The sequence below is a fragment of the Thalassophryne amazonica genome, chromosome 1, assembly GCF_902500255.1.
Source record: "Thalassophryne amazonica chromosome 1, fThaAma1.1, whole genome shotgun sequence".
NCBI lineage: Eukaryota > Metazoa > Chordata > Actinopteri > Batrachoidiformes > Batrachoididae > Thalassophryne > Thalassophryne amazonica.
The window spans coordinates 87332610-87360539 of NC_047103.1; the positions used below are offsets into that span (position 1 = coordinate 87332610).

General features: G+C 41.9%; 1 protein-coding gene across 1 annotated transcript in view; it reads right to left on the minus strand.

Moving 5' to 3' along the window:
* scospondin (subcommissural organ spondin) overlaps positions 1–27930 on the minus strand; it is an 852118-nt gene that overhangs the window by 210446 nt on the left and 613742 nt on the right. Inside the window, 3 exon segments of the mRNA XM_034168739.1 lie at positions 681–819; positions 936–1052; positions 1249–1410. Of these exon segments, the coding sequence (XP_034024630.1) occupies positions 681–819; positions 936–1052; positions 1249–1410 (418 nt within the window).

The following is a 27930-nucleotide window of genomic DNA, read 5'->3' on the forward strand; positions in this document are numbered from 1 at the left end:
CACAGTCTTTAAACACGCTTGTTGAAGTCACCAGCAACAATACAAATGCCATCTGGGTGGGCTAGCTGCTGTTTATTTACACAGGCAAGCAAGAGGCTAAGGGCCATGCTAACGTTAGCATGGGTGAGATGTAAACAGCAAACACAACGACTACTGTGAACTCCCTTGGGAGATAAAAAGGTCTGCACGAGACTGCCAGCACCTCTAAATCAGGAGAATAGTGAGAGTCAATGACCCTGCTATTACAGCACCACTCGCGGTTCACATAAACACAAATCAGACCACAGACTAAATCTGACAAGAGCCAGGAAAACAAAAATAACCCGTAAACATTTGCCATGTATGTAAATACCCGGATTTCCAGGAATTATCAGAAAACTCCCATCACTGGGTATATACAAGTAGATATATTCAATAGTAGGGAAACTCTCTGCTCAACTTCAGACCTGGTTAGTGGTGAGCTATGGTGCAATTACACTTTGCTGCCTCGACAGAAGTGGTCCAACACAGTGCATGACCACACTCCATTTTAAGACAACACACCCATGGATGCTTAAATTAGTTCAGTGATCATTAAAAAGACAACTGCACTGGTTGGAAACTAGCAATGACACTTGTATTGTGCTGTACGCTGCTGAGCACCAGGTGAAGATAGGGCCCACCGTGTATAAGATGCTTACCAGGTGTTACAGTCTATGGCAACCTTGTCTTCAGGATTGAACTCGAGTGTCCCATTGCCTGATGGGATCCCACAGCGACATTCGCCCACTGGCACACACTGGCCATATTGCAGCAACTGTCCCTCTGGACACCGACAGCCTGAAAAAAAATATAAGAAGGACACAAAGTCAGGAAGACCAAGAAATGGATAATCAAAAAAATAACAATAATAATTTGCTACATTCATGATATCTTCATGTTATATGAGGTGTTACCTGGGTGGCAAGGTCCTTGGAGACACTGAACATGTTCCCATAAATCAGTGCAACTTCGAGGACATTGGTTGGCACAGTCTCCTTGGTAGGTCCGCCCACGATCTTCACAACGCTCACCTGGGATCCAAAGAAAAGCAAATCAAGCTGTCCCATTTGATATAAATATTTTTAACCATGAGACAGACTGAAAATAAGTGTTTATGTCCGATATGAATACATAATGGCTGATAAGCTTTTATTTTCTTTAGTTGTCTTGTTATTTTGTGAGTTGTTATGTAAAGTTGTATAGTGACTTAAAAACCATCAAGTGTACCTGGGCAGAGTCCAGTGTTGCAGCTCTGGCTCTGTGTCTGTTGGCTCCAACACTTGGGGCCTGGAGGAGAGCTCAGCGGCTCTCTGTAGCGTAGCCTAACTCCTCCACTGCATGGCTCTGCACAGGCAGTCCAAGCGCTCCACATACTCCACTGACACGTATCTGGAAAATATTGGCCATAAACATAATCAGTGCTATTGTTTCAATATTATCTCAATCATAATAAATGCTACTGACATTCATCAATTGGGAGGTGCACTTAGAACATGCATGTCCAATCTATGGTAATAAAATCCAACCAATATTATCTCCATTAACCCATAGATGAAATCAACAGATGAGGCAAACAGAAACCCTATCTCATAACATTATTAAACAAATTGAGGAAAGCATTAGATGGAAAAATGTCAAAGCGATGTGTTTCAGCAACAAAACTTGCTTAATTTTACACAAACACCATTACTCCACAAAATTTCATTTTGTTCTTCAAAGCACAGACAAAATGATCACATAATGTTTGTTCTGCTCATATAAAAACTAGATCCAATGAGGCCCACTGTACCTGCCAAGGCATTCTTGAGATATATTACTAAAAGTCATAAAAACGTTGCATAGAGATGAAGGTGATCAAAAAAAGTGCACGCCTCTGGCAGGCTCACCAAAAAACAGCTTTTATACACTCCATCTAACCTTTGTCTGTATCACTGTACTGAAATGGCCTGAGTCATGATCACTCACAAACCACCACCTGGGTCATTCCATCTCAGTTCACCTAATGGGTCAAACCTCACCCCATCAGATTTTGGTGAAATTTCGTACATAGGTAGTCTTTGGGGCAAAAAGCAATTTTCAAATTCCAGTTCATTCGGACTAGTGGTTCCATAGCTATTACCCCCCCCACACACACACCTTTTTTGCAAAAAAAAAAAAAAAAAATGGCATGGCCCCTGGAATTCAAATGACGATAACTCAGCAATCAAAGGTCTGTTTTTCAAAAGTAAGGTATCTTTGGAAAGGATTTTACACAATGAATCAAAATCTGACATTTATCGTCTGAGAAAATTTAAGCATGATGACCTTTTGACCTACTCTTTGACCTTGAAATTTACAAACTGCGACAAACTACATTGCACAACGGCCCAACAAGGGAGCGGCCCGATGGTGCAGGAATGCACCCCCGACACTGGGGGTGAATACTACAGCAATTTATTGAACCCACCACCAACTGTGAAACCAGGTGAAAAACTGTATCCTTCATGTTAAAAAAAACTGAAGGAAACCTGCATTAAACCAGTGGTTGAACCTTGTTGTGTGTTGGGGGGGGTTTGGCTGGACATTTTGGTGTTTTTTTCTTTTCTTTGCTCTCCAGGTGGTATGCAAACTGATTTTTGTCTGTGGAGAAGGTGCTGGCAGAAGAGTCCTTCACCCTCATCAGTATGATTTGCAGCACCTGTGGATGATGCTCACGTGCAAACTTAAAGACTTTCAGCTGAAGCAGATAATGAGATGGCGTTCTGCATTTAAGCCATGAGTGATTCAAGCAGAATTGCCGGGAACTTGACCTTGTGACGTTTGTTTGTGAGACGCTGAGGACCGCGCCTGGGTTTGACACATCGTGCCTGTGAAGGAGGACGGGTGAGGAACACATGCTGTCAGCACACATCAGAGGTGATTGATTGTCTGAATAAGTGTTAACAGTAATTTGGTATTTTGTTACGCAGTATATGTGAATATTGATGAGAGTTGTGCAGCTCGCTTCTCACGGCCGTGGCATGCGGACAGATGATCCTCCACCTGTTGTGAGAAGCTGCTCATTTACATAAAGCTTAAATTCAGACCTGATTGTGTTGCTGATAGTGTGTGCCTTTGAAGGATATTAGCTGTAGCTTTTGACTTACCTCACCTCTTCTATCCTTCACAGAGTCGGTTTGTCGTGTCCACCTGGGAGGTGTTTGGCGGTGAATGTGAGTCCAGAAGCGCCGGGCTTCGATCCCTTTGGGCGCTGGAGAGCGCGCTGTCCTTCACTCCGCCAGACAAACGCACTTTATGTTGTACACCGAGTTTTGCACAAGAGGGAGATAATAAAATTGTTTTGTTTTTTGGAACCGCTTTCTGGTTATTTAGCGCTGGGTTCAGTCAGACGCAGGTCCGCTCCTCAACCCGCGTCAGCACATAACAGAACCTACTACAATTAGCTGTTCACAGTCAAACCCTGGTAGTCCTTCCTTTCCCTATATGCCCTGCATTTCAGATGATGATGATCAAGCTGCTTCTACAATAAGTTCATCAGAGAAAGACACTTCACTGTTGGATCTGAATGCTACCTTAGGTCGTCTTAACAAAACACCAGTGAAAGCAGGACATTTTGTGCCAGCAAGCAAGAAAGCAAAGGAAACGTTAGAGAAAAGCACTAAAAACTGAAACACCAGTTGGAAAAACATTATGATGTCCCCATAGAATCATGCGACACAGAAAATGAATGTGATAAACATGAACGCAATCAGTACTGCCAAATTTTTAGATAACTGACAGAAAAGTTCTAAACATCAAATTCTTACACTGAATATGTTCAGATTCTGACAACTTTCCCCTTTTACAGTCGTTTGGACTTGTGGAAGAAGTTTCAGGGGAATTTGGTGACTTCAGAATAAGATTTATGCACCCTCATGGACCAGCAAGAACATTTCATTGGCCATCAAAGGATGATCAGTGTTGGATTCCAGAAACTGATGTACGTTGTGTTATAACTGATCCATATCTGACATCATCTTCCACAAGAAACTACAGTATCTCCTGGGAGGACTTTTTCAGAATCTCCCATCACTATTCATAACGGCCTGTTGACATGGATTAGGACGGCTACTGCAGGAGTTCTCCTTGACAGACTTTACGATTATGTACATACCTCAATAACTATATTTTGACAGTTTTCTTCATATTAAGGAAGTGATCTGATGATCAGATTTATAGCCAAACCACATGCATGTTCATGAAACTAGGGCTTTTGGTATGTAGAAAATACAGAGACATTGATTTTAGCAACAAGTATGCCAACTTCAATTTCAAATTGCTTCAAAGCTAAAAATTTTACCCCCCCAGTTTTTTAATATGTTATACATAACATATGGGGCTTCAATTTTCATTAAAGAATAATGCAATGAAATTTGGCCTAATTTGTCCATTTCAAGGTCAAAAAGTAGGTCAAAAGGTCATCATGTCTAAATATTCTCAGAAGATCAAATTATGTTGGATTTGGATTCCTTATGTAAAATCATTTCCAAAGATACCTTACTTTTGAAAATGAGACCATTGGTTGCTGAGTTAAAGTCATTTGAATTTCAGTGGCTGTGCCCTTTTTTGCGAAAAAGTGAAAAAAAAAAAAAAAGGAAATGGTGATATCTCAGGAACCGTTGGTCCAATTGAGACGAAATTTGAAAATTAGTCTTTTCCCACCAAGGACTACCTACAATGAGGCAAATAAGGATTTGAGCCATTGTCAAGTTTGCAAGTTTTCCACCTACAAAAAAAAATGCAGAGGTCTGTAATTTTTATTGTAGGTACACTTAAACTGAGAGAGACTGAATCTAAAAAAAAAAAAAATTTCAGGAAATCACATCGTATGATGTTTACATAATTAATTTGCATTTTATTGCAAGAAATAAGTATTTGATACAATAGAAAACCTTAATATTTGGTACAAAAACCTTTGTTTGTAAATACAGAGGTCAGACGTTTCCTGTAGTTCTTGACCAAGTTATCACACACTGCAGTAGGCGTTTTGGTCCACTCCTCCATACAGATCTTCTCCAGATCTTTCAGGTTTCAAGTTTCAGCTCCCTCCAAAGATTTTCCAAAGAGTTCAGGTCTGGAGACTGGCTAGGCCACTCCAGGACCTTGAAATTCTTCTTACGGAGCCACTCCTTAGTTGCCCTGGCTGTGTGTTTAGGGTCACTGCCATACTGGAAGACCCAGCCATGACCCATCTTCAATGCTCTTACCGAGGAAAGGAGATTGTTTGGCAAAATCTTGTGATACATGACCCCATCCATCCTCACTTCAATGCGGTGCTGTCCCCTTTGCAGAAAAGCACCCTCAAAAATGATATTTCCACACCCATGCATCATAGTTGGGACGGTGTTCTTGGGGTTGTTCTCATCCTCTAAACATGGCGAGTGGAAAAAAAAGCTCTAGGTCATTGACCAGGTCCTCCTGTGTAGTTCTGGATTTTCTCAGAATCATCCTTACCCCACGAGGTGAGATTGTTCATGGAACCCCAGACCGAGGAAAATTGACAGTCACCTTGTGTTTCTTCTATGTTCTATAATAATTACACCAGCAGTAGTTGCCTTCTCACCAAGCTGCTTGCCTATTGTCTTGTAGCCCATCCCAACCTTGTGCAGGTCTACAATTTTGTTCCTGGTGTCCTTAGACAGCTCTTTGGTCTTGGCCATGGTGAACAGGTTGGAGTGTAATTGACTGAGTGTGTGGACAATGTCCGTGACCGCAATGAGGTGCAATTCATTCAGGTAAAGAGTGCAGAATAGGAGGGTGTCTTAAAGAAAACGTAACAGGTCTGTGAGAGCCAGAATTCTTGCTGGTTGGTAGGTAATCAAATACATTTTTCATGCAATAAAATGCAAATGAATTATTTAAAAATCATACAATGTGATATTGATTTTTGTTTTTTGTTTTTTTAGATTCTGTCTCTCAGTTGAAGTGTACCTATGATAAAACTTACAGACCTCTCCATTCTTTGTAGGTGGGAAAACGTGCAAAATCAACAGTGAATCAAATACTTATTCGCCTCACTGTATAGACCAAATTTCATCAAAATCTGACGAGGTGAGGTTAAACCCTCTGGAGTCCAGGGTATAATTGGCCGTTTTTGACTACTTTTGGGTTTACTTTTATAATTTACCTTTAAAAAGTGTTAACCTGGCCTTGTTTGGTGTCATTGTTTTCAGCACAACCTCACCTGTGTGACTTTACAGTTTCTCATTCATTCTGATCTACTGTATTAACACACTAATCCTAAAATCACACAAAAATATAAAATCCAAGTAGAAAAAACGTTTGGGTTTTTTTACTGTGAAAACCACAAACTTGTTTAATAAACCATTTTCAAAAATTAAAATGTAAATATAAATTGTATATTTCAAAAACATATTTACAAATGTAGCAAAAAACTAAGTTAAATATAACTATTTACATAAATGCAGGAAATGCTTCAGGTGTTTTTTTGTACAATTATTTACAAAACAGTCAGATTTTAGAATGTAAATATAAATTGTAATTTTCAAAAACATATAGTGCAGGAAATGTTAATGCTAAACTATTTACAAAGCAAGTGATTTGTGCCACTCAAATTCCTGTCCAACACAACACAGAGGGGCACATCGCAGGTCTGACATTTCCACGGTGTGTCACTGTTAGAGATTTTGTATACATGTTATCACTGTTAAACGTTTGTACATTTGCCTTCTTTCTCATGAGAACGGTGTTGTGCTGTTTTGCACTTCACCCTGAGAACGTATGTGTTATTCAACCTTTTTTAGCTTTGTCTTCTTTCTCATGAGAACGGAGATGTGCTGTTTTGCACCTGTCTTAATGCAATCCTGAGAATTCAATTTTGTTTTGACGTTTGTGATGTGGTGTTTAGTGTGAAGGAGTGTGGAAGACAGGACACTTCAGGCAGATGCAGAACAGCTGATACCTGCAACAGACGAACGAGATGTGCTGACCTGAAGTGTTCTTCCTTACAGCTGCACTTATTGACGTATGCGTTTATGTTATGGGAAGAAACTTGTCTTGCGTCATTACCCCCACCCTTAGGACAAGTTTCTTGTTTATGTGATGAGGGCGTCTCTTAATAAAAAGAGCGGAAAAGCAGGCCAGACTTTAGTGTAGCCTTGGTGTACAGCCTGGCCGCACTCCGCGCGTAATATTTGATTTTCTGTCTCACTGGTGTTTCTTGACTCTGTTTGTCTTGTTAAAGGTTTTAAAAATGTTTGGAGGAGAAAATACCCAACATTGACTGGGGGCTACGTCCGGGATCTCAACAACACCGGAGGTGTCCGGCGGAGGTCGTCAAGTCCAGACGTAAATCCTTGGCCAAGGTCTGATCGATCGATTGATCGTGTCTGCAATTGTCGACCACCGTTGGCATCGTCTGGTTGACGAGATTTTCCCGAAGAAGACAGACAGGAAGTCGAGTCAGTGAGTAAAATTTCTTTGTAAATAGTACTGAGTGAGTGGTGATCAGATCACATAAAACAGTTAAATTCCGCAAGCGATGATACAGAATCGCCTGTTAATGCAAAGCAGTTAAACTCTGTAAGGAGGGTGCGGACTCCTCTGTTTATATACGCGTACCGGTAGGGGATAAAAGTGATCACATAAAACAGTTAAACTCCGTAAGCGATGATACAGAATCGTCTGTTAATGAAACACAGTTAAACTCTGTAAGGAGGACGGACTCCTCTACGGTTGCGAGGGACGCAAGTAGTTAAATTCCGGAAGGAGGATACGGACTCCTCTGTTTTAATACGTACAGGAAATCCCGGGTAGAAATATGTGCACTGTAAAAAGGCAGTTAAATTTGGCAGGGACGGCGGAGTCCCCTAAGGCAGGACATTAGTTAAATTTCACGGGAGGGCGAGCTCCCCTGACATAAGAATACGCGTACGATTATTAAAAGTGTTTCTATGTGTAAATAGTGTTTTGTGTAAGTGTAAATAACTGTGTGAAAGTGTAATACTTTGGACAACGTTAGTGACAACCGTGCGTGTGGAAGCAGAGGCAAGTGATTCCGCTTCCTACGGGGAGGTGAAAGGAATCAACCACACGACGGTAAATTAATTGTCACGTCCAAAGAAAGTGTGAAAACTTCAGATTTAGAACACCCTAGGTGTGCCCCCGTCTGAAGTCCAAATTACAACAAGGGATAATAAAAATGGGGGGTAAGACGTCTATAAATAAGGAAAATTTATCAACTGACGACTGGAAATTTATGGAAGCAAAAAAAAATCCAAAAACAACAAAAAATTGGAGACCTGGATAAATAAACATGACTTTGACGGACGACTGAACCTGATCAGCATACAAAAGCTGAAGAAGGAGTTAGAACGGGAACATAAAGGTGATGAGAAAAAGATGCAGAAAGTAGGGGCAGATTTAGTGGCATTTTGGGAGGAAGAAGCAGAGAACAGACAGAAAGGAGCAGAGAAGCGACGATTAGAGAAAGCAAGGAAAAAGAAAGCTGTAGGTAAGGCAGAAGAAGATGTGATAATTCAGCACAGAGAGCCAGAACAGCCTCAACAATCACCGCTGGCTGGATCGTCGGTGACAACACCACCTTTATCTCCTCTACCAGAGGATGACGATGTACCGCCACCACAGTATGATTTAGCAGTAAAACCTAAGGTAAAACGTGAAAAACCAGAAAAACCAGAAAAACCACAAACACGCAGTCAAGCGAAAGTGCCTACAGCCCCTCCCATGGTGGAACACAGTGACCAGGGAGGTGCCTATCCTATGATAGAAGTACCAAATCCTCGTGCAGGAACAGCAGGACAGCTACCAACCATGCTCGTTTATCGGACATGGAATGCTGATGATATCAAAGCAGCAGTCGACATGATACCATCGCCACATGTCGATATTGAGGGATTTATGCAGGATATAGAAAACATTAGAACATCTTACCACCTTAATGGACCTGAAGTCCAACAGGTGTGGATGAAAGCATGTGGCCCTAAATGGAGTCAGGTACGCGGAGACTGGAATCCTGCAGATCAACAAGGCGTACCACTGACACATGATGATCTAGTCTTGAAAACAAGAGTGGAAGCTATGATTACACGTGCAAAAGGAGTGTTAGGACCAAAGATAAATTATACTGAAATTACCAGGACAACTCAGAAAGAAGGAGAGCCATGGACAGAGTTTAGGTGCAGATTTGAGAATGTGTTTAGGGTCCATAGTGGCATATTGCCAGAAACACCTGTGTATGAACAACAATTGAAAAACGCTCTGATCCAACATTCCAATAAGGATATAAAAGCTTGGATACAGAAACATTGGATTGGATTGCCTACAGGCACATTGGAAGACACACATACACACTGCTGTCATGCAGAAGAAGTCTTAAAACAGAAAAAGACAAGAAACAGCGACAAAGGAGTGTATGTAGCACATGGAGATGATGAAATATATTACCAGCAGGGCAACTTAAGACAGCAGAAGCAGTGCAAACGCCCCAAAAAGCCATGGCAAAATAGACAAGGTGGACAGCCACAACGTCAAGGACCATGGCAACCACAACAGCAGGGAGGGCCACCACGTGGTCCCCTGATTTGTTGGAACTGTGGAAGAGAGGGACATATGTATAGAAATTGTCCAAATCCACCTACTGAGGGAGCAGCAGGGAGAATTCCACAACGGAATAATCCTCCGCAGCCACAGTATCCACAATGACTAGAATCCATAATCCATGATTCCATATCAGATAGGCAGTCTGAATCTGTATGTATGGATCTGTGTGCCTTGCTGGGAAATCCGGTACCAAAACCAGAAGTGACTTTGTTGGTAAATGGACGACCAGTGACATTCCTTTGTGATACAGGAGCATGTAGAACCACATGTAATGACAACATACCTGTCCATCAATTAAGCAACAAACTCTTTAGGGTTCGCTCTGCAAATGGACAAACATCAGACGTCCCTATCACCAAACCCATAACGTTGACAGATCCATTTGGCCTGACGTGTACTATGTCAGTGTTAAGCATGCCACAATGTCCAGTTAACCTCCTAGGACGAGACGGATTGACTGCATTGGGCTTGTCCATAATTGTGGAACAAGGGAAATTAGTTGTTGAACGCACAGGAGGCGTTAACATGGTAAGAGAAGAAAGCGCTGACCCCACATTCCACTATTACTATACATTTGACATCTCAGAAGAAGATGCTGCAGGATGGGGTAAAGATGTCGTCTTGCAAGCGACAGCCCTACTAAAAAATCCTGAACAACAGATGTCACCACCTGACCTGCATGTCACAATGTGGCATAAAGATCCTCCAGGTCCGGATGGTGACTATGAAACTAAATTGAAAAATGTTTCACCTGTGAAACTGACAATGACCGATTTGATTCATGATGGCAACTCAATAGCCGTCATAACAGTAACAGGCGCCACTGAAGATGTATCAAAATTGAAATTCACAGGTATGCCATTACATGTGTCACTTTGTAAGCCATATTTGACAGAATGGCAAGAATTGGGACTGACAGTCATAACAGCTTTGTCAGCCTCTGATTGGAGTAGAGTTGGCCCACGAACGGAGTTCAGTCCATCAACCAAGTTGTATAAAGTGCTAGTTAATGTCTCATTGGTGCTGACAGCTGGAACACACATTGATGCGTCCACTTCACAATCCTGAGTGTTTCAGTTGAGTCCTGAAGAGGATGCTCTTCTCTCTTCAGTACCGTCAGGATTGTGGACAACAGGTCCTTCAGACGTAGGACTGATTAAAAATGCACAACCTGTAGTTATAAGGCCAAAAACAGAATACAGACCATGTGTCAGACAGTATCCATTGAAACCTGATGCAATTGACGGAATCAGGCCAGTAATAGAGGATTTATTAACAGCAGGAGTAATAGTGCCATGTCCAGATTCACCATGTAATACACCCATATTTCCTGTGAAAAAGGCTCCGCCCTCAGTGGGGTGGAGAATGATTCAAGATCTGCAGGCAGTAAATGCTGCTGTGATTAAAAGAGCACCATGTGTACCAGATCCGCACACACTGTTAAGCTCATTGAGATTAAATTCTAGTTGTTTTTCTGTAATAGATATCAGTAATGCATTTTTTTTTTTTCTGTACCAGTACACCCAGATAGTCAATTCTGGTTTGCTTTTACCTTTAAAGGACAACGATATACATTTACCAGATTACCGCAGGGTTACGCAGAGAGCCCAACTATTTATTCTCAAGTCATGTCAGCATGTTTAGCCAATTTTGTTCCACCGGCAGATAGCCAACTATTAGTGTATGTTGATGACATTTTGATTGCCTCTGACACACGAGAAAACTGCATAACTGACACAGTAGCATTATTACGTTTCTTATTTGATAATGGCCACAAAGTGAGTAAAAACAAAGTTCAGTTGTGTAGGGATAAAGTAAAATATTTAGGACATGAGTTATCAGCCACAGGGCGCACGATCCTGTCTGACAGGAAGGAAGCAATTTTGCACGCTCCAAAACCACAAACCAAAAAGCAGATGATGTCATTTCTTGGACTGACTAATTACTGCAGGGCATGGATTCCCTGCTATGCAGAATTGACTAGTCCACTTTCTGATTTGATGTACAAGGATGATATTTCAATGTCAACCGTGTTGGAATGGAACAAAGATGCTGAGGAAGCCTTTGTAAAAGTAAAACAAACATTAGTGTCATCCACAGTTTTGGCACTACCAGATTATAGTAAACCATTCATTCAAACAGTTGATTGTAAGAATAAGTTCATGACTAGTGTTTTGGTTTAAGTGTATGGCTCAAAATTGAGGCCAGTTGCCTACTACTCATCTAAATTGGATGCAGTAGCAAGTGCTTTACCACCATGAGTACAGGCTGTTGTTGCAGCCTCTATGGCTGTTCAAAGTAGCAGTAATGTTGTTCTATTCCATCAGTTGACACTGAAAGTTCCACATACAGTCTCTGCACTTCTGTTGCAGACAAACATGAGCCTTTTGTCCCCAGCAAGACATCTTTCGTGTATGTCCTTGCTATTATCACAGCCACACCTTACGATAGAGCGATGTACAACATTGAATCCCTCCACATTGATACCTTTACCTGAGGATGGTGAGCCGCACAATTGTCTTGATGTAGCAACAGTTTGTACAAAAGCACGCCCAGACCTCCGGGACACAACCATCCCAAACAGTACAATCGTGTATGTGGATGGTTCTTCCACCAAAAATGCTTATGGACAAACGCAATCTGGATATGCTGTCGTCACAAATTCAGAAGTATTAGATTCTGCTTCATTGCCATCCTCATTTTCAGCACAAGCAGCTGAATTAGTTGCTTTAACTGCAGCTTGCTATCTGTTTAAAGGTACGGCTGTAACAATTTATACAGACAGCCAGTACGCTTTTAGCACAGTGCATGTGTTTGCAAAACTGTGGGAAGACCGTGGAATGGTGACATCATCTGGAAAGCCAGTGACTCATGCCACTCTCCTAACTGCACTAATGAAAGCTGTGAAATTGCCTAACCAAATTGCTATATGCAAATGTGCGGCTCACACCAAAGGCTCTGACAGTGTTTCAAAAGGAAATGACGTTGCTGACAAAACCGCAAAGGCGGCAACAGCTCTTTCTATTTTTCTCCTATATGACACCCCTCCGGATATGACCACAAAAGAAACCCATATTGCCAAAAAATATGTTTAAATGGGCAGCTATTATGAGCCATGGCGTGACGCATGTCTCATCAGGGGGTATGATATCGCAATTGCAATCTATTTTTTGTCTTTATGGGTTCGATGCATATGCAAAACAGCATTGTAGAGCATGCATGATATGTGCAAAACACAACTCACAAGGCAATTTGAGACCCCAAAGAGGTAAATTTCCAACACCACAATATCCCTTTCAAGTGATTCATATGGATTATATACAGCTGAGTAAACATGAAGGGAAGGAATTTTGTTTAGTCATAATTGATGCCTTCTCAAAATGGGTAGAATTGTTCCCTACAAAACATGCAGATTCACTTACAGTGGCTAAAGCATTATGCAAAGACATCATCCCACGATTTGGAATACCAGAAACAGTCTATTCAGATAATGGAGCGCATTTTGTTAATGCAATAGTGCAATACGTAGGAGAAGCACTACAGGTTAATCTCAAAAATCATTGTTCTTATCATCCACAAAGTGCCGGATTAGTGGAAAGGATGAATGGAACAGTAAAAAACAGACTTAGAAAGACAATGGAGGAAACAGGCAGACCATGGACACATTGTGTAGATTTGGTAAAAATGTATATAAACATAACTAGTACCATGGGGTTGACACCGTATGAAACATTGTTTGGCAGAAAATATCGATTGCCATATTATGGACAAATTTGGGATGTACCTGAGGAAGCCAATTTGGCGGATTACATGAGAAAAATGTTAGAAGGACAACGAGGGAGAGTTCCAAACACTGATGATCCCATTTCTCCACAGGAGGACCCTAAAGTGGTACCTGGAGACTGGGTGTTGATAAGAAGCATCAAGAGAAAACACTGGCATTCACCTAAATGGGAAGGGCCCTATCAAGTACTACTCACAACACCCACAGCTTTGAAAATTGGGGAAAGAAGTACATGGATTCATTTAACTCACTGTAAGAAAGTCATTTCTGCAGACACAGACAAACAGTAAGAACAGTAGGACAAGACTAGTAATAGTGTGTGAGCTTGGTGTTGAGATCCAGGTTAGACACGAAAGCTAGCAGAAGACATTAAGAAGCCACTGTTCTGAACATAGGTGTGCTGTAGTGTGCAGAAATGGCGAAAGAAAAAAAAAAAAAAACGAGGGTTTCTGGACCCCATGGACAGTCCTTGTTATGCTACTTTTCTTTTTTGAATTGGGAGTATTATTAAAAGCCATGAGCACGGGACATGATAATAAGGATCACATCCGCAGATTGCAGAGACCAAAAAGAAGTAACAAAGACCCCAGTCCGATAATTAATGCCACAGTACATAGCTGTGATGGGAATAATGCATACCGATTTGGTGTACAGGCCTGCATTCCTAGAAATACTTCTGTGATCATCTCTGTACCATATAGTGCTCTTACCCATGGAATGCCGGATGGTGACAGAGGGACTAATTACGGAAATAGTTTCTCATGGTATATGACCAACGATCAACAAGATAGGAGATGGGAAACGTTGGTAGCCGATGAATGGAGTAGATGGACACCAAGATGGGCACAAACCGAGTGGGCTAAGTACCAGAGTCAAAGTCTCAAAATGTATCAAACAGATGATAAGCTGTCTATAGTGGTGAATACCACAGAAAAAGGAACCATATTCCCACCTGATATAGAGGGAGACTGTTGGTTGTTCCTCCTTTGGGTATACAAACAAGGAAAAGATCCGTATTTCCATTTCTTCCTCTGTGAAACAGATAGAGTACAGCAACCAATATTGACCAAATTAAGTACGTCAAAGGGGGTGTCCATACAAGCAAAGGGGGTGTCCATACAAGCAAAGGGGGTGTCTGTACAAGGCACAAAAGACATGAAGGCAGATGACTGGTTCCTAGTAACTACTGGAATTAGTGGACAAAATAACAATTGGCTTTTAATGGCAGAACAAGCAGGACTAGCAGCAAAGAAGGACTGTGTTGTATGTATGGGACCCAGACCTATATTACAGGTAATACCGGCAGCATTACCCAAAGACTGTCTACTGACTGCTATGACACAGACATACATTGCGGCAAACAACAAATGTTCTAAGTGGGACAAGATCTATCCAGTGACCAAATTGACTAAGATTAAACCTTTATTCTCAAGCAAAGTTGGGCATGCTAACCATACATGTGTACACTTGACAGGGACAAGTAAGACTTTGGGTAGCTTAAACCACACCGCCTGGTGTAAGAATGTGGTCCATAGTACTCCCACATTCAAACCTGTCGGGAGGAGTGACGTATGGTGGTGGTGTGGGGATAACAGAATCTTTGACAGACTGCCATGAAATGTGTCAGGTTATTGTGCATTAATATCATTATTGTTACCAGTTGAAGCCATACCCATGACCCCTGAAGACATTACGGCATATGCAGCCTCTCTTATTCCTGAAGATTGGCAGAAAGGCGTAGCCAGACATAGAGTGAAAAGAGATTGGAAAGGAGTGGGAAATCCAACATATATTGACGCAATAGGAGTCCCCAGGGGAGTGCCTGACGAGTATAAACTGGTTAATCAAATAGCAGCTGGATTCGAATCTTCCATCTGTTGGTGGTGCTCAATTAATAAAAACGTGGACAGAATAAACTACATCCACTACAATGTACAGAAATTAGGAAATTGGACTGAGGAAGGATTTAAGGCTGTCCATTCACAGTTAGAAGCCACGTCCCTTATGGCCTTCCAGAATCGCATTGCTCTGGATATGTTGTTGGCAGAGAAAGGAGGTGTTTGTGCCATGTTCGGAGAACAATGCTGCACATTCATTCCCAACAACACAGCTGCAGACGGCAGTCTCACTCAAGCCATTGACGGGCTGAGGACGTTGAACAGGAAGATGAAAGAGCACAGTGGAGTAAACACCGAAGGCTGGGATTGGTGGCTGGAAGGGAGGGAAAATGGAGGTCTTTGATTTCTTCACTATTAGTGTCTATAGCAGTATTTGCTGCAATTCTAACATTGTGTGGATGTTGTTGTATTCCATGTCTCCGAGGCCTTGTAAATAGAATGATAACCACAGCAATAAGTCCAGGACCAGGAGGGGGTCCAGCATCATATCCACTTCTGGGGACAGATGACGACAAGGAGGACGATGGCTCTCCTGACCTGTACCCAGACCAATGGAAGTATGATGACCCAGACACCGATGATGGTGACAATGATGACATCACCTCTGGGGTGTAAGCCTAGAGAAAACATACCATGATGAACCTCTTAGTGAAAATCTCAAAAAGAAGTGCTAAGCTGAGTGATGCCTACTGTATGTTTTAACAGGCGATAAACAGGAGGGGAATGTTAGAGATTTTGTATACATGTTATCACTGTTAAACGTTTGTACATTTGCCTTCTTTCTCATGAGAACGGTGTTGTGCTGTTTTGCACTTCACCCTGAGAACGTACGTGTTATTCAACCTTTTTTAGCTTTGTCTTCTTTCTCATGAGAACGGTGTTGTGCTGTTTTGCACTTCACCCTGAGAACGTACGTGTTATTCAACCTTGTTTAGCTTTGTCTTCTTTCTCATGAGAACGGAGATGTGCTGTTTTGCACCTGTCTTAATGCAATCCTGAGAATTCAATTTTGTTTTGACGTTTGTGATGTGGTGTTTAGTGTGAAGGAGTGTGGAAGACAGGACACTTCAGGCAGATGCAGAACAGCTGATACCTGCAACAGACGAACGAGATGTGCTGACCTGAAGTGTTCTTCCTTACAGCTGCACTTATTGACGTATGCGTTTATGTTATGGGAAGAAACTTGTCTTGCGTCATTACCCCCACCCTTAGGACAAGTTTCTTGTTTATGTGATGAGGGCGTCTCTTAATAAAAAGAGCGGAAAAGCAGGCCAGACTTTAGTGTAGCCTTGGTGTACAGCCTGGCCGCACTCCGCGCGTAATATTTGATTTTCTGTCTCACTGGTGTTTCTTGACTCTGTTTGTCTTGTTAAAGGTTTTAAAAATGTTTGGAGGAGAAAATACCCAACAGTCACGCCTCTTGTTGTCCACCTGAAGGCACCATTGGCACCTCAATCTGCCTTTTGTTTCTTTTTGGCAAGGATCTGTGCCTGTCACAATTGGCACAGGAATGCAGTTCTGGCTCATGTTCTGTGGGACACCTGTTTTGTCTGTGCCACACAGCTGACACACCAGCTCCACCATAAAGTCCTTTGTCATGGGCTAGACTTGCTTGACAATGCTAATCTCACAAAGCAAGATGATGCATTTGTGGTTGCAATGTCAAGGAAGTGCAGCAACACTGTCCTGTACCAGTGTGCAGTTTTCTGATGGGTGTAGTAGTACTGGATGAGCTGGTCAGGTAGGTTGACTCCACCCATGTGACAGGGAATGTCTTTCACCATCCAACATCCATCCTTCCCATCCTTCACCCTTCTCCGCACTGTCTCACCCAAAAACGCACGATGGATGGTGGAACACACAGACACCTCACTAGTGTCCGTCCACTTTACAAACACCAGAGGCCCCTCTCTTATCCATCTTATAGATCCTCTTTCATATTTTTTTGTGAGAGCATTTGCCCTCCCTCTGGGGCATCCTTGTCTGTTCTCCCTGTATGTGCCACATGCCCCAAACTTCATGTTAGCCAGGTTCATCAACAGTTTGGGACTGTTATTGCCCATGTAAATGTGGTACCCAGTACGAAGCGAGGATGGCTGGATCAGTTTCATGACACATCGTATGACAGCCTGTGTTCACTCGTGGTCACAGTCTTGCCAGTGTAAACGGTGAACTTGAATGTGTAGCCATTACTTGAAACAGCCAACACAAAAAGTTTCATGGCCCATTTTGTTGGCTTGTCCTTCAAATATTGAGTCATTCCAATTTTTGCATTCATCACCACCATCCTTTCATCCACTGCCAGCTCAGGTGGTAATAAGCCTGGCAGGCACTGAGGATGGCAACATAAAGAGGCCTGACTTGAAACAGTTTGTCATGACTTGGTGTTCCCTTTTTTTCATTTTCTACATCCTCATCTGGATCACTTAGGTGGATGTTCCAGGATATCGATCTAAATCTGTCTCTGGACATTACTTTCGCTGGAAAGGGCACAGACAAAATATTATTATGTTTCCAGTAGTCCTGGAGACTTGGCAGTGACACTGACATGTATATCAGTAGTCCAAAAAATTTGGACAGATCTTCCATTACAATGTCTTTCCAGTTGTATTTTTTCCCTAATGCCTTGTTTTTTGCAGCAATTTTATTGGTGTTAGTGCAAATTGTTCTATTGTGTTAGTTGCAAAAATTAAAAGAAAAAGGTGTTTTGGACTTTCGGTGGAAAGTGTATCAACCTGGACTCCTGACAACAGAATCCTCACTATTTGTTTCAGATTCTGATGACACACTGCACGCTCCGTCTTCCTCCAGTTCAAAAAAGCGCTTGCTCCACATTCATAAAGCGCCTTATTTTTACAAAAAAAACAAACAACACACTCGCTTTCCACCAGTAATAAAGAGAAAGCGCCCACACAATCAGACCCACGGGGGCGGTTGGGCTGTGATAAAACACACGTGGGGTAAAGGGCCTTTCACACTGAATGCTTCATAAGCTTCAGGCAACACCTACCAACACTTTAACGCGTCTGACGTCGCTTCGTTTCGGAAGTGGCAAGGGGGCGGATATTGCTACGTCCCACTCTGGCTGTTTCCACAATTTGAAAAAAGTTCAGCGATCGCCATCTTGAATTTGCGTCGCCTGAACCACAAAAAAGCTTTAAAAAACAGCAGCAGAACGATTCTCCCATCACCCTGTTGGGAGAAGCCGCAAGAGCGGCCCGACCCGCAAGGAGAAGCCGGGATTTGGGGCATCATCCATGGGCAGAGCGAGGCAGGTAGCCAGGGTGATGGAGCAAACCCACTCAGTCCGAAATCTCCCACTTTTTGGATATATGCGAAGTCCCAGTTTGACCAATGGAGTTTAGTTCTGCAGCTTTATCAAGGTGAGAATAATATAAAAGTAAAATGTGACGTTTACAGCACTGATGTGAAGGTTTAATGATCGGCTAATGTTAGCTTAGCCTTTAAGCACAGTTGATCTGAGTGAGCGCTTTAATTTGTAAATGGTTCAGTATTTTTCATTTTTAGCAAATAAAACTACAGGCTTTTTTCAGAGACCACAAAAGCTCAACTTTAAATAACTTTTTTTTTCAGATGTTTTTTTCCATCGTTTTTTCCTGTTTTTTTTTTTTTCCTTTTTTTAAATATATAAACTGTTTAGTGTTTCTTTATATTTTAAGACATATTTTTTATTTGTTCCAATCAGGAACATTTGCTGTGCAGACAACCTAAATACTTGATGAGCTGAACACCATGAAGTCCAGTCGAAAGAAAACATCTCTGCTCTTCAAAATAGGACAAAAGTGTCTTCAGCAACACCACCAGAATTCAAAGCTGCAGAAGAGACATTCATCTGGTCCCGAGAATTCAGCATAACATCACCTGCTTCTAAATAAAAGGTTCTTTCAACAGCAACTATTTTACGTATTATTTTATATTTTAACAATAAATTAATGGATCATTAAAAATGTCCACAAAATCAAAGTCAAAAGACATTTGCACAGGTAGAAGCTCTCTACTTATTGTGCTCAAATGAATATTTTAGAAATGACTCTGTCCTGATAACAACATTAAAGGCACTTACATATTTTGGTGAAATTACAAGTTGAAATGACTATATAAAAAAAAAATTCATCATGAGATTTATGTCACAGAAATCCTACTTTAAAATCACACTGCAGTCACTGTTAAATTATTTCCTGCTACATTTATAATAAACATTTGTATTTATTTACAGTGTCTGTTTTCTGATTGAAATGAGATATAAATAATCTACCAGACTTAAAAAATGTATAAATTTCCATGTTATTTTATTTGTCTAAAAAGAAATGTCCGAGGTTCCTTATGTTAAACAAGAAATTATCTAATCTGAAATAACAGGTGGTTTTAATTTACAGGTGAAAGGTTTCTAAAGAACCATTTATTGATTTATTTAGCTATTTTAATTACAAGTGTTCTAAACTTTTTTTTAACAGTAATCAGAAATTTTGAGGTAACAAACAACAACAAAAAAAAAAAACATTTGCAAGGATTTTTCTTCAGAAAACTGCTCTATAAATGAGCAGTCCTGTGACACGTTTCTGTTTTGTACAGATCAGTGGTTTCTGCACCGATCTGTTTTGTACAGATCAGTGGTTTCTGCACCGATCTGTTTTGTACAGATCAGTGGTTTCTGCACCGATCTGTTTTGTACAGATCAGTGGTTTCTGCCACTAGTCTTCCGTGTTTTGGCCCGACACATCGTTCCTATTGGACAGCGCGAAGCTACGTCACAGCTCAGAGCATTGAAAGTTGGATTGGGTTGAACTTTGACCACGTCAGCCTGCCAACAAGTGGCAATGCTCGCTCCCGTCAGAAGTATCGCTTTAGCTCAGCTTTTTATGCGACGCTTCTGACGCCTCTAAAAAGCAACACGTCTCATTGAAAATAATGCTTTTTAGACTGATTCTTGATGCCTTTAACACTTCCGACGCATTCAGTGTGAAAGGCCCATTAGTGAACACATGTGGGGTTAGTGACTTCTGATTGGTGGAAAATTCATAAGCCAGACAACCAATGAGGAAGAAGGAGTCATATTTCTTCCCACTGCTGTCTGCTGCAGTACAGAAGGAAATGATTCTTTTGGCTGTGTGTGTGTACATAAATGCGCAGCAAAAATTGACAATAATATTCATGAAAATGCATGGTGTAAAAAATTCAAGGATTCAAGGATTCAAAAGGAATTTATTGTCATATGCACATAGGAACATGTTCCCTGCACAATGAAATGTGTTTACTGCAATTTAACCATCCTAATTGCCAGTTAGGAGCAGAGGTCGCCTTTTTGGCGCCCGGGGACCAGCTGCAGATGCACATCCCTGTCCTAGGTCACAAGCAGGGCTGAGCAAACCTTGACCGGCCTCATGACAAACAAACAACAACACACACATAACACACACAACACACATAAGCCGGCCCGGTACATGAACACATATAAAAGCACACACAAGGGAAGAATTAGGAAAAGAAAAACCTCCATTGCTGCTGTGTTGAACTCACGCAGCAGCACTGGAGAAAAAAACCCCATAGCACAGGAAAACAGTAAACAAATCACAGCAGACAACAGACGACAGCCGAGACTTGAATGTGTCCAGTGTTCAGACAGACAGCCCGGAAGGCCGCCCTTGGCGCCATCGACAGGCCTTTTCTGTCCATCCTGGGGGGGATCCCAGTCCTGAATCAGTCCACCAGAGTCTCAAGGTCCCACCGTCAACATCTCAGGACTGGGAGGAGGGAGAAGACAAAGAGGCGGGGGAGACGAGGAGCGAGGCATCAGAAGTATTCCTCGGGGGGAGGATTTTGTCCCAGCGGCCTTGATGGGCAGCTGGTGTTTGGAAACCAAATAGATATGCAGATTAACAGACGCCTGAAAGATTCCACCGTCTGAAACTTCAGAGTGGCTCCCAAATACATCTGAATAGAGGAGAGGAGATGTGGTCATTACTGACGATCAAAGCGGTTTTCCAGTGCAGCCATTCTCCCCGAGATGGATTCCAATGTGCGGTTAACACCCGCCGACTGAGCTGACACTGCCCTTCCAATCGAATCAATCATGTGAGGCAGCCTGGACAGGCCAATTAATGCCGCCTCCAACCCTAACCCTAAACCAGTGCTATGGCCGCTCCACACAGCAGAAACCCGGTCACCACAGCTCCAAATAAGTAAACATCTTCAATGTCCTCCACAGACAACGTGTACAGGCACATGACTTGCCATCTCCGCCAGCTGTCCATCACATCACCCGCCACATGTGTCCTGGCAGGACAGGTCGGGTCCTCCGCTCCCGAGTGTCTTGTAGAAAAAATAGTGTCAATTGCGTTCAGAGACCACTTGATCAGATCCATTTTGCCATTTTCCAGAGAAGCAGGGCTGGCAGCCTCACAGACAAACACGCTACAGTAGCAGGAAAGTTGGGGAGGGAGGAGGAAAGAAAAATGCGACCGTCCCGACCGAGAGCAAGAAGGCCTATTTCATTGCGCAGGGAACATGTTCCTATGTCCATATGACAATAAACTCCTTTTGAATCCTTAAAAATACTCATAAGTCAAGTTATACTACGCCTGTTAAAAAAAATTTAAAAAGTGCTTTAAAGGTTGAAGTTTCCATGTTCAACACCCGTTTAAAGGGAGCCTCAGAGTACAGCAGATTGAGTATTGCGTTAGCTTAATTGGGTCATGTGACTTTTTACGTGAGGGAGTGTCATTCGACTTCAGAGTGTTAAAAATCACATTTTTGGGGGGTGATCTGAGACACAATGACCCGACTGTGCTTCTGATAGTACAACCCCTGGCAATAACTATGGATTCACCGACCTCGGAGGATGTTCATTCAGTTGTTTAATTTTGTAGAAAAAAAGCAGATCACAGACATGACACAAAACTAAAGTAATTTCAAATGGCAACTTTCTGGCTTTAAGAAACACTATAAGAAATCAGGAAAATAAATTGTGGAAGTCAGGAACGGTTACTTTTTTAGACCAAGCAGAGGGGAAAAAATATGGACTCACTCAATTCTGAAGAATAAATTATGGAATCACCCTGTAAATTTTCATCCCCAAAATTAACACCTGCATCAAATCAGATCTGCTCATTAGTCTGCATCTTAAAAGGAGTGATCACACCTTGGAGAGCTGTTGCACCAAGTGGACTGACATGAATTATGGCTCCAACAGGAGAGATGTCAATTGAAACCAAGGAGAGGATTATCAAACTCTTAAAAGAGGGTAAATCATCACGCAATGTTGCGAAAAGATGTTGGTTGTTCACAGTCAGCTGTGTCTAAACTCTGGACCAAATACAAACAACATGGGAAGGTTGTTAAAGGCATAGTAGAGAAGCTTGAGTCTTCAACTGGACTGAGTTGCTTGACGCAAGGACGTTTCGCATCAAATCGCAGAAGCTTCCTCAGCTAAATTCTTGCTCTGGTGGTCTGACTTCTGTCTTGACTCTTGTAGAGAAGAATAATCAAGAAGTCACAAAAGCTGGAGTTTTAAACCTAACCAGACCCCTCCTACCGAGAGGCAGACTGCTATAGGCTATTGACTAAACAATAGCTCTAATTAGCACGTATTGTGCTCTAGTTAGCACCCTCCTAATGACAGGGTGGCTGTCCCTCTCCTGATGGCTCCCTTGACGACTCTGCTGATGACGTGAATGACTCATTACCATGAACAAAAGACTGAAACTGCTTTGACCTGAGTACCCCATTGTAAACAGGGGATAAAGCGTATCTCAGACCCCCTCCCCGGTTAAGGCTGGGTTTCAAACGTTTCACAAAGAATGCCTCCTTGACCCCTCTCTCAAACCATTTCTTCTCTCTGGCTAATATTTTAACTTCCTTGTCCTCAAACGTGTGGTTAGTGTCTTTAAGGTGGAGATGAACTGCAGACTGAGGTCCACTGGCGCCCTCTCTGTGGTGCTGGTATAGCCTTTTGTGTAAAGGTTGCTTAGTCTCACCTATGTAGTGTTCGTTACAGTTTTCCTGACATCTGATAGAATACACTACATTGCTCTGTTTGCTAACTAGGGATCCTGTCCTTAGGGTGAACTAATTTCTGTCTCAAGGTGTTAACCGGTTTAAAGTAAACTGGGATTTTGTGCTGTCTGAAGATCCTCTGTAGTTTTTCCTCTACTCCTGCTAAATAAGGGAGAGACACTCCTCTTCTTCTTGTCTCCGTCTCCTGTCTATCTGGTCTCTTTGTTCTCTGGGACTTCTGCACTTTGTCCAGGGACCATCGTGGGTACCACATACTGTGAGGGCTTTCCAGACAAGTTGTTGTTCTTTAGCCCTTCCCTCTGCAGTTGTGGGCACCTGCAGGGCTCTGTGTTGAAGCGTCCTGATCACCCTGAGCTTGTGTTCAAGGGGGTGGTTTGAGCCAAAGAGCAGATACTGGTCAGTGTGAGTTGGTTTTCTGTAAACCCCTGTCTGGAGCTGCCTATTCTCTCCAATCATAACATCACAGTCCAAGAAGGCTAAATGGTTGTTTCTGGCATCCTCACGTGTGAACTTGATATTGGCGTCCACCGAGTTGATGTGTTCTGTAAAGTCCTCAACTTCCTGTTGCTTGATTTTAACCCATGTGTCATCGACATATCTGAACCAGTGACTGGGAGAGATGCCAGTGAAAGATGTAAAGGCTGTCTTCTCCACTCGCTCCATGTACAGATTGGCCACAATGGGGGATACCAGAGACCCCATCGCACAACCATGAATCTGCCTGTAGTAATTCCCCCTAAACAGGAAATACGTGGTGTTAAGACAGATCTCCAAGAGTTGGCAGATGTGGTCTGGTGTGAGTTTGGTCCTTTCAAGTAGAGACACATCCTCCAGCAGTCTCTGCCTCACAGCTGAGATGGCCTCAGCGGTGGGGATGCAGGTGAACAATGAAGTCACATCAAATGACACAACTGTTTCATCTGCCTCCAGCTGCAGGTCCTTGATCTTGTTCACAAAATCTTGTGTGTTCTCCACATGGTGTTCTGAGGTACCCACTAGAGAAGCCAAAATCCACTTGAGGTGGCACGTCCTGTTTGTGGATTCTGGGCAGTCCATAGATGCACGGAGTGGCGTCCCCAGGGTACAGTCTGTAGTATGTCTGCCTGTCGATGAGTCCCTCTTTCTCCAGGTTTTGGAGGTAGCTAATGATTTTCTTCTTATAGCCGCTCGTGGGGTCTCTCTTCAGACGTTCATATGTATAGGAGTCACTGAGCAAGTTGTTGATCTTGGCCTCGTAGTCCGATGTGTTCAGGACCACCGTGCATCTGCCTTTATCCGCTGGCAGGATAAGGATGCTTTGGTCCTCTTTGGTCCTTGCAAAAAGACACATAGGGTCAATGTCATGGCCTGCAAATAGTCCGGATCTTAATCCAATTGAAAATCTTTGGTGGAAGTTGAAGAAAATGGTCCATGACAAGGCTCCAACCAGCAAAGCTGATCTGGCAACAGCAATCAGAGAAAGTTGGAGCCAGATTGATGAAGAGTACCGTTTGTCACTCATTAAGTCCATGCCTCAGAGACTGCAAGCTGTTATAAAAGCCAGAGGTGGTGCAACAAAATACTAGTGATGTGTTGGAGCGTTCTTTTGTTTTTCATGATTCCATCATTTTTTCCTCAGAATTGAGTGACTCCATATTTTTTTTCCCTCTGCTTGGTCTAAAAAAGTAACCGTTACTGACTGCCACAATTTTTTTTTCCTGATTTCTTATAGTATTTCTTAAAGCCAGAAAGTTGCCATTTGAAATGATTTTAGTTTTGTGTCATGTCTGTGATCTGCTTTTTTTCTACAAAATTAAACAACTGAATGAACATCCTCCAAGGCCGGTGATTCCATAATATTTGCCAGGGGTTGTAGCTTGTTATCGATCCTCATCCTTACTGACCTTTCATGCTTTCAGTACTATTGTGGAAAGATTACTCCTGGAATGACAAGATAGTACTGGATATCAAGTAGTCCTTTTTTCTCCCTCACACAATTTCAGTTAGAGTGTGCCATCATGGTCTGACACAAAACAGCAGCACAGGATGCTTTCAAATCAAAATCAGATCAAATCAATTTTATTTATATAGCGCCAAATCACAACAAACAGTTGCCCCAAGGCGCTTTATATTGTAAGGCAAAGCCATACAATAACTGCGGAAAAACCCCAACGGTCAAAACGACCCCCTTCGAGCAAGCACTTGGCGACAGTGGGAAGGATAAACTCCCTTTTAACAGGAAGAAACCTTCAGCAGAACCAGGCTCAGGGAGGGGCAGTCTTCTGCTGGGACTGGTTGGGGCTGAGGGAGAGAACCAGGAAAAAGACATGCTGTGGAGGGGAGCAGAGATCAATCACTAATGATTAAATTCAGAGTGGTGCATACAGAGCAAAAAGAGAAAGAAACACTCAGTGCATCATGGGAACCCCCCAGCAGTCTAAGTCTATAGCAGCATAACTAAGGGATGGTTCAGGGTCACCTGATCCAGCCCTAACTATAAGCTTTAGCAAAAAGGAAGGTTTTAAGCCTAATCTTAAAAGTAGAGAGGGTGTCTGTCTCCCTGATCCAAATTGGGAGCTGGTTCCAGAGGAGAGGAGCCTGAAAGCTGAAGGCTCTGCCTCTCATTCTACTCTTACAAACCCTAGGAACTACAAGTAAGCCTGCAGTCTGAGAGCGAAGTGCTCTATTGGGGTGATATGGTACTATGAGGTCCCTAAGATAAGATGGGACCTGATTATTCAAAACCTTATAAGTAAGAAGAAGAATTTTAAATTCTATTCTAGAATTAACAGGAAGCCAATGAAGAGAGGCCAATATGGGTGAGATATGCTCTCTCCTTCTAGTCCCTGTCAGTACTCTAGCTGCAGCATTTTGAATTAACTGAAGGCTTTTCAGGGAACCTTTAGGACAACCTGATAATAATGAATTACAATAGTCCAGCCTAGAGGAAATAAATGCATGAATTAGTTTTTCAGCATCACTCTGAGACAAGACCTTTCTAATTTTAGAGATATTGCGCAAATGCAAAAAAACAGTCCTACATATTTGTTTAATATGCGCATTGAATGACATATCCTGATCAAAAATGACTCCAAGATTTCTCACAGTATTACTAGAGGTCAGGGTAATGCCATCCACAGTAAGGATCTGATTAGACACCATGTTTCTAAGATTTGTGGGGCCAAGTACAATAACTTCAGTTTTATCTGAGTTTAAAAGCAGGGAATTAGAGGTCATCCATGTCTTTATGTCTGTAAGACAATCCTGCAGTTTAGCTAATTGGTGTGTGTCCTCTGGCTTCATGGATAGATAAAGCTGGGTATCATCTGCGTAACAATGAAAATTTAAGCAATGCTGTCTAATAATACTGCCTAAGGGAAGCATGTATAAAGTGAATAAAATTGCTCCTAGCACAGAACCTTGTGGAACTCTATAATTAACCTTAGTCTGTGAAGAAGATTCCTCATTTACATGAACAAATTGTAATCTATTAGATAAATATGATTCAAACCACCGCAGCGCAGTGCCTTTAATACCTATGGCATGCTCTAATCTCTGTAATAAAATTTTATGGTCAACAGTATCAAAAGCAGCACTGAGGTCTAACAGAACAAGCACAGAGATGAGTCCACTGTCCGAGGCCATAAGAAGATCATTTGTAACCTTCACTAATGCTGTTTCTGTACTATGATGAATTCTAAACCCTGACTGAAACTCTTCAAATAGACCATTCCTCTGCAGATGATCAGTTAGCTGTTTTACAACTACCCTTTCAAGAATTTTTGAGAGAAAAGGAAGGTTGGAGATTGGCCTATAATTAGCTAAGATAGCTGGGTCAAGTGATGGCTTTTTAAGTAATGGTTTAATTACTGCCACCTTAAAAGCCTGTGGTACATAGCCAACTAATAAAGACAGATTGATCATATTTAACATCGAAGCATTAATTAATGGTAGGGCTTCCTTGAGCAGCCTGGTAGGAATGGGGTCTAATAGACATGTTGATGGTTTGGAGGAAGTAACTAATGAAAATAACTTAGACAGAACAATCGGAGAGAAAGAGTCTAACCAAATACCGGCATCACTGAAAGCAGCCAAAGAGAACGATATGTCTTTGGGATGGTTATGAGTAATTTTTTCTCTAATAGTTAAAATTTTATTAGCAAAGAAAGTCATGAAGTCATTACTAGTTAAAGTTAAAGGAATACTCGGCTCAATAGAGCTCTGACTCTTTGTCAGCCTGGCTACAGTGCTGAAAAGAAACCTGGGGTTGTTCTTATTTTCTTCAATTAGTGATGAGTGTTTCAGGAGATAATCAATCAATTTGTAATCATGTGCTTTTCCCTGCTTATATGCATTTGAAATGGAGCATAACAGATTTACAACAAATATGATTTATAGGAGAGAAATAACTGGCACAAGAAAAATGACACAATAAGAAATAAATGACAGATCTGTACAAAGTTATAAAATAAATGTTCAGTACAGAAATTGCTGAATTGCTGTCTGAATGAGACAATATCCACCATAATTCATTATTATCAGGTTGTCCTAAAAGTTCCCTAAAAAGCCTTCAGTTAATTCAAAATGCTGCAGCTAGAGTACTGACGGGGACTA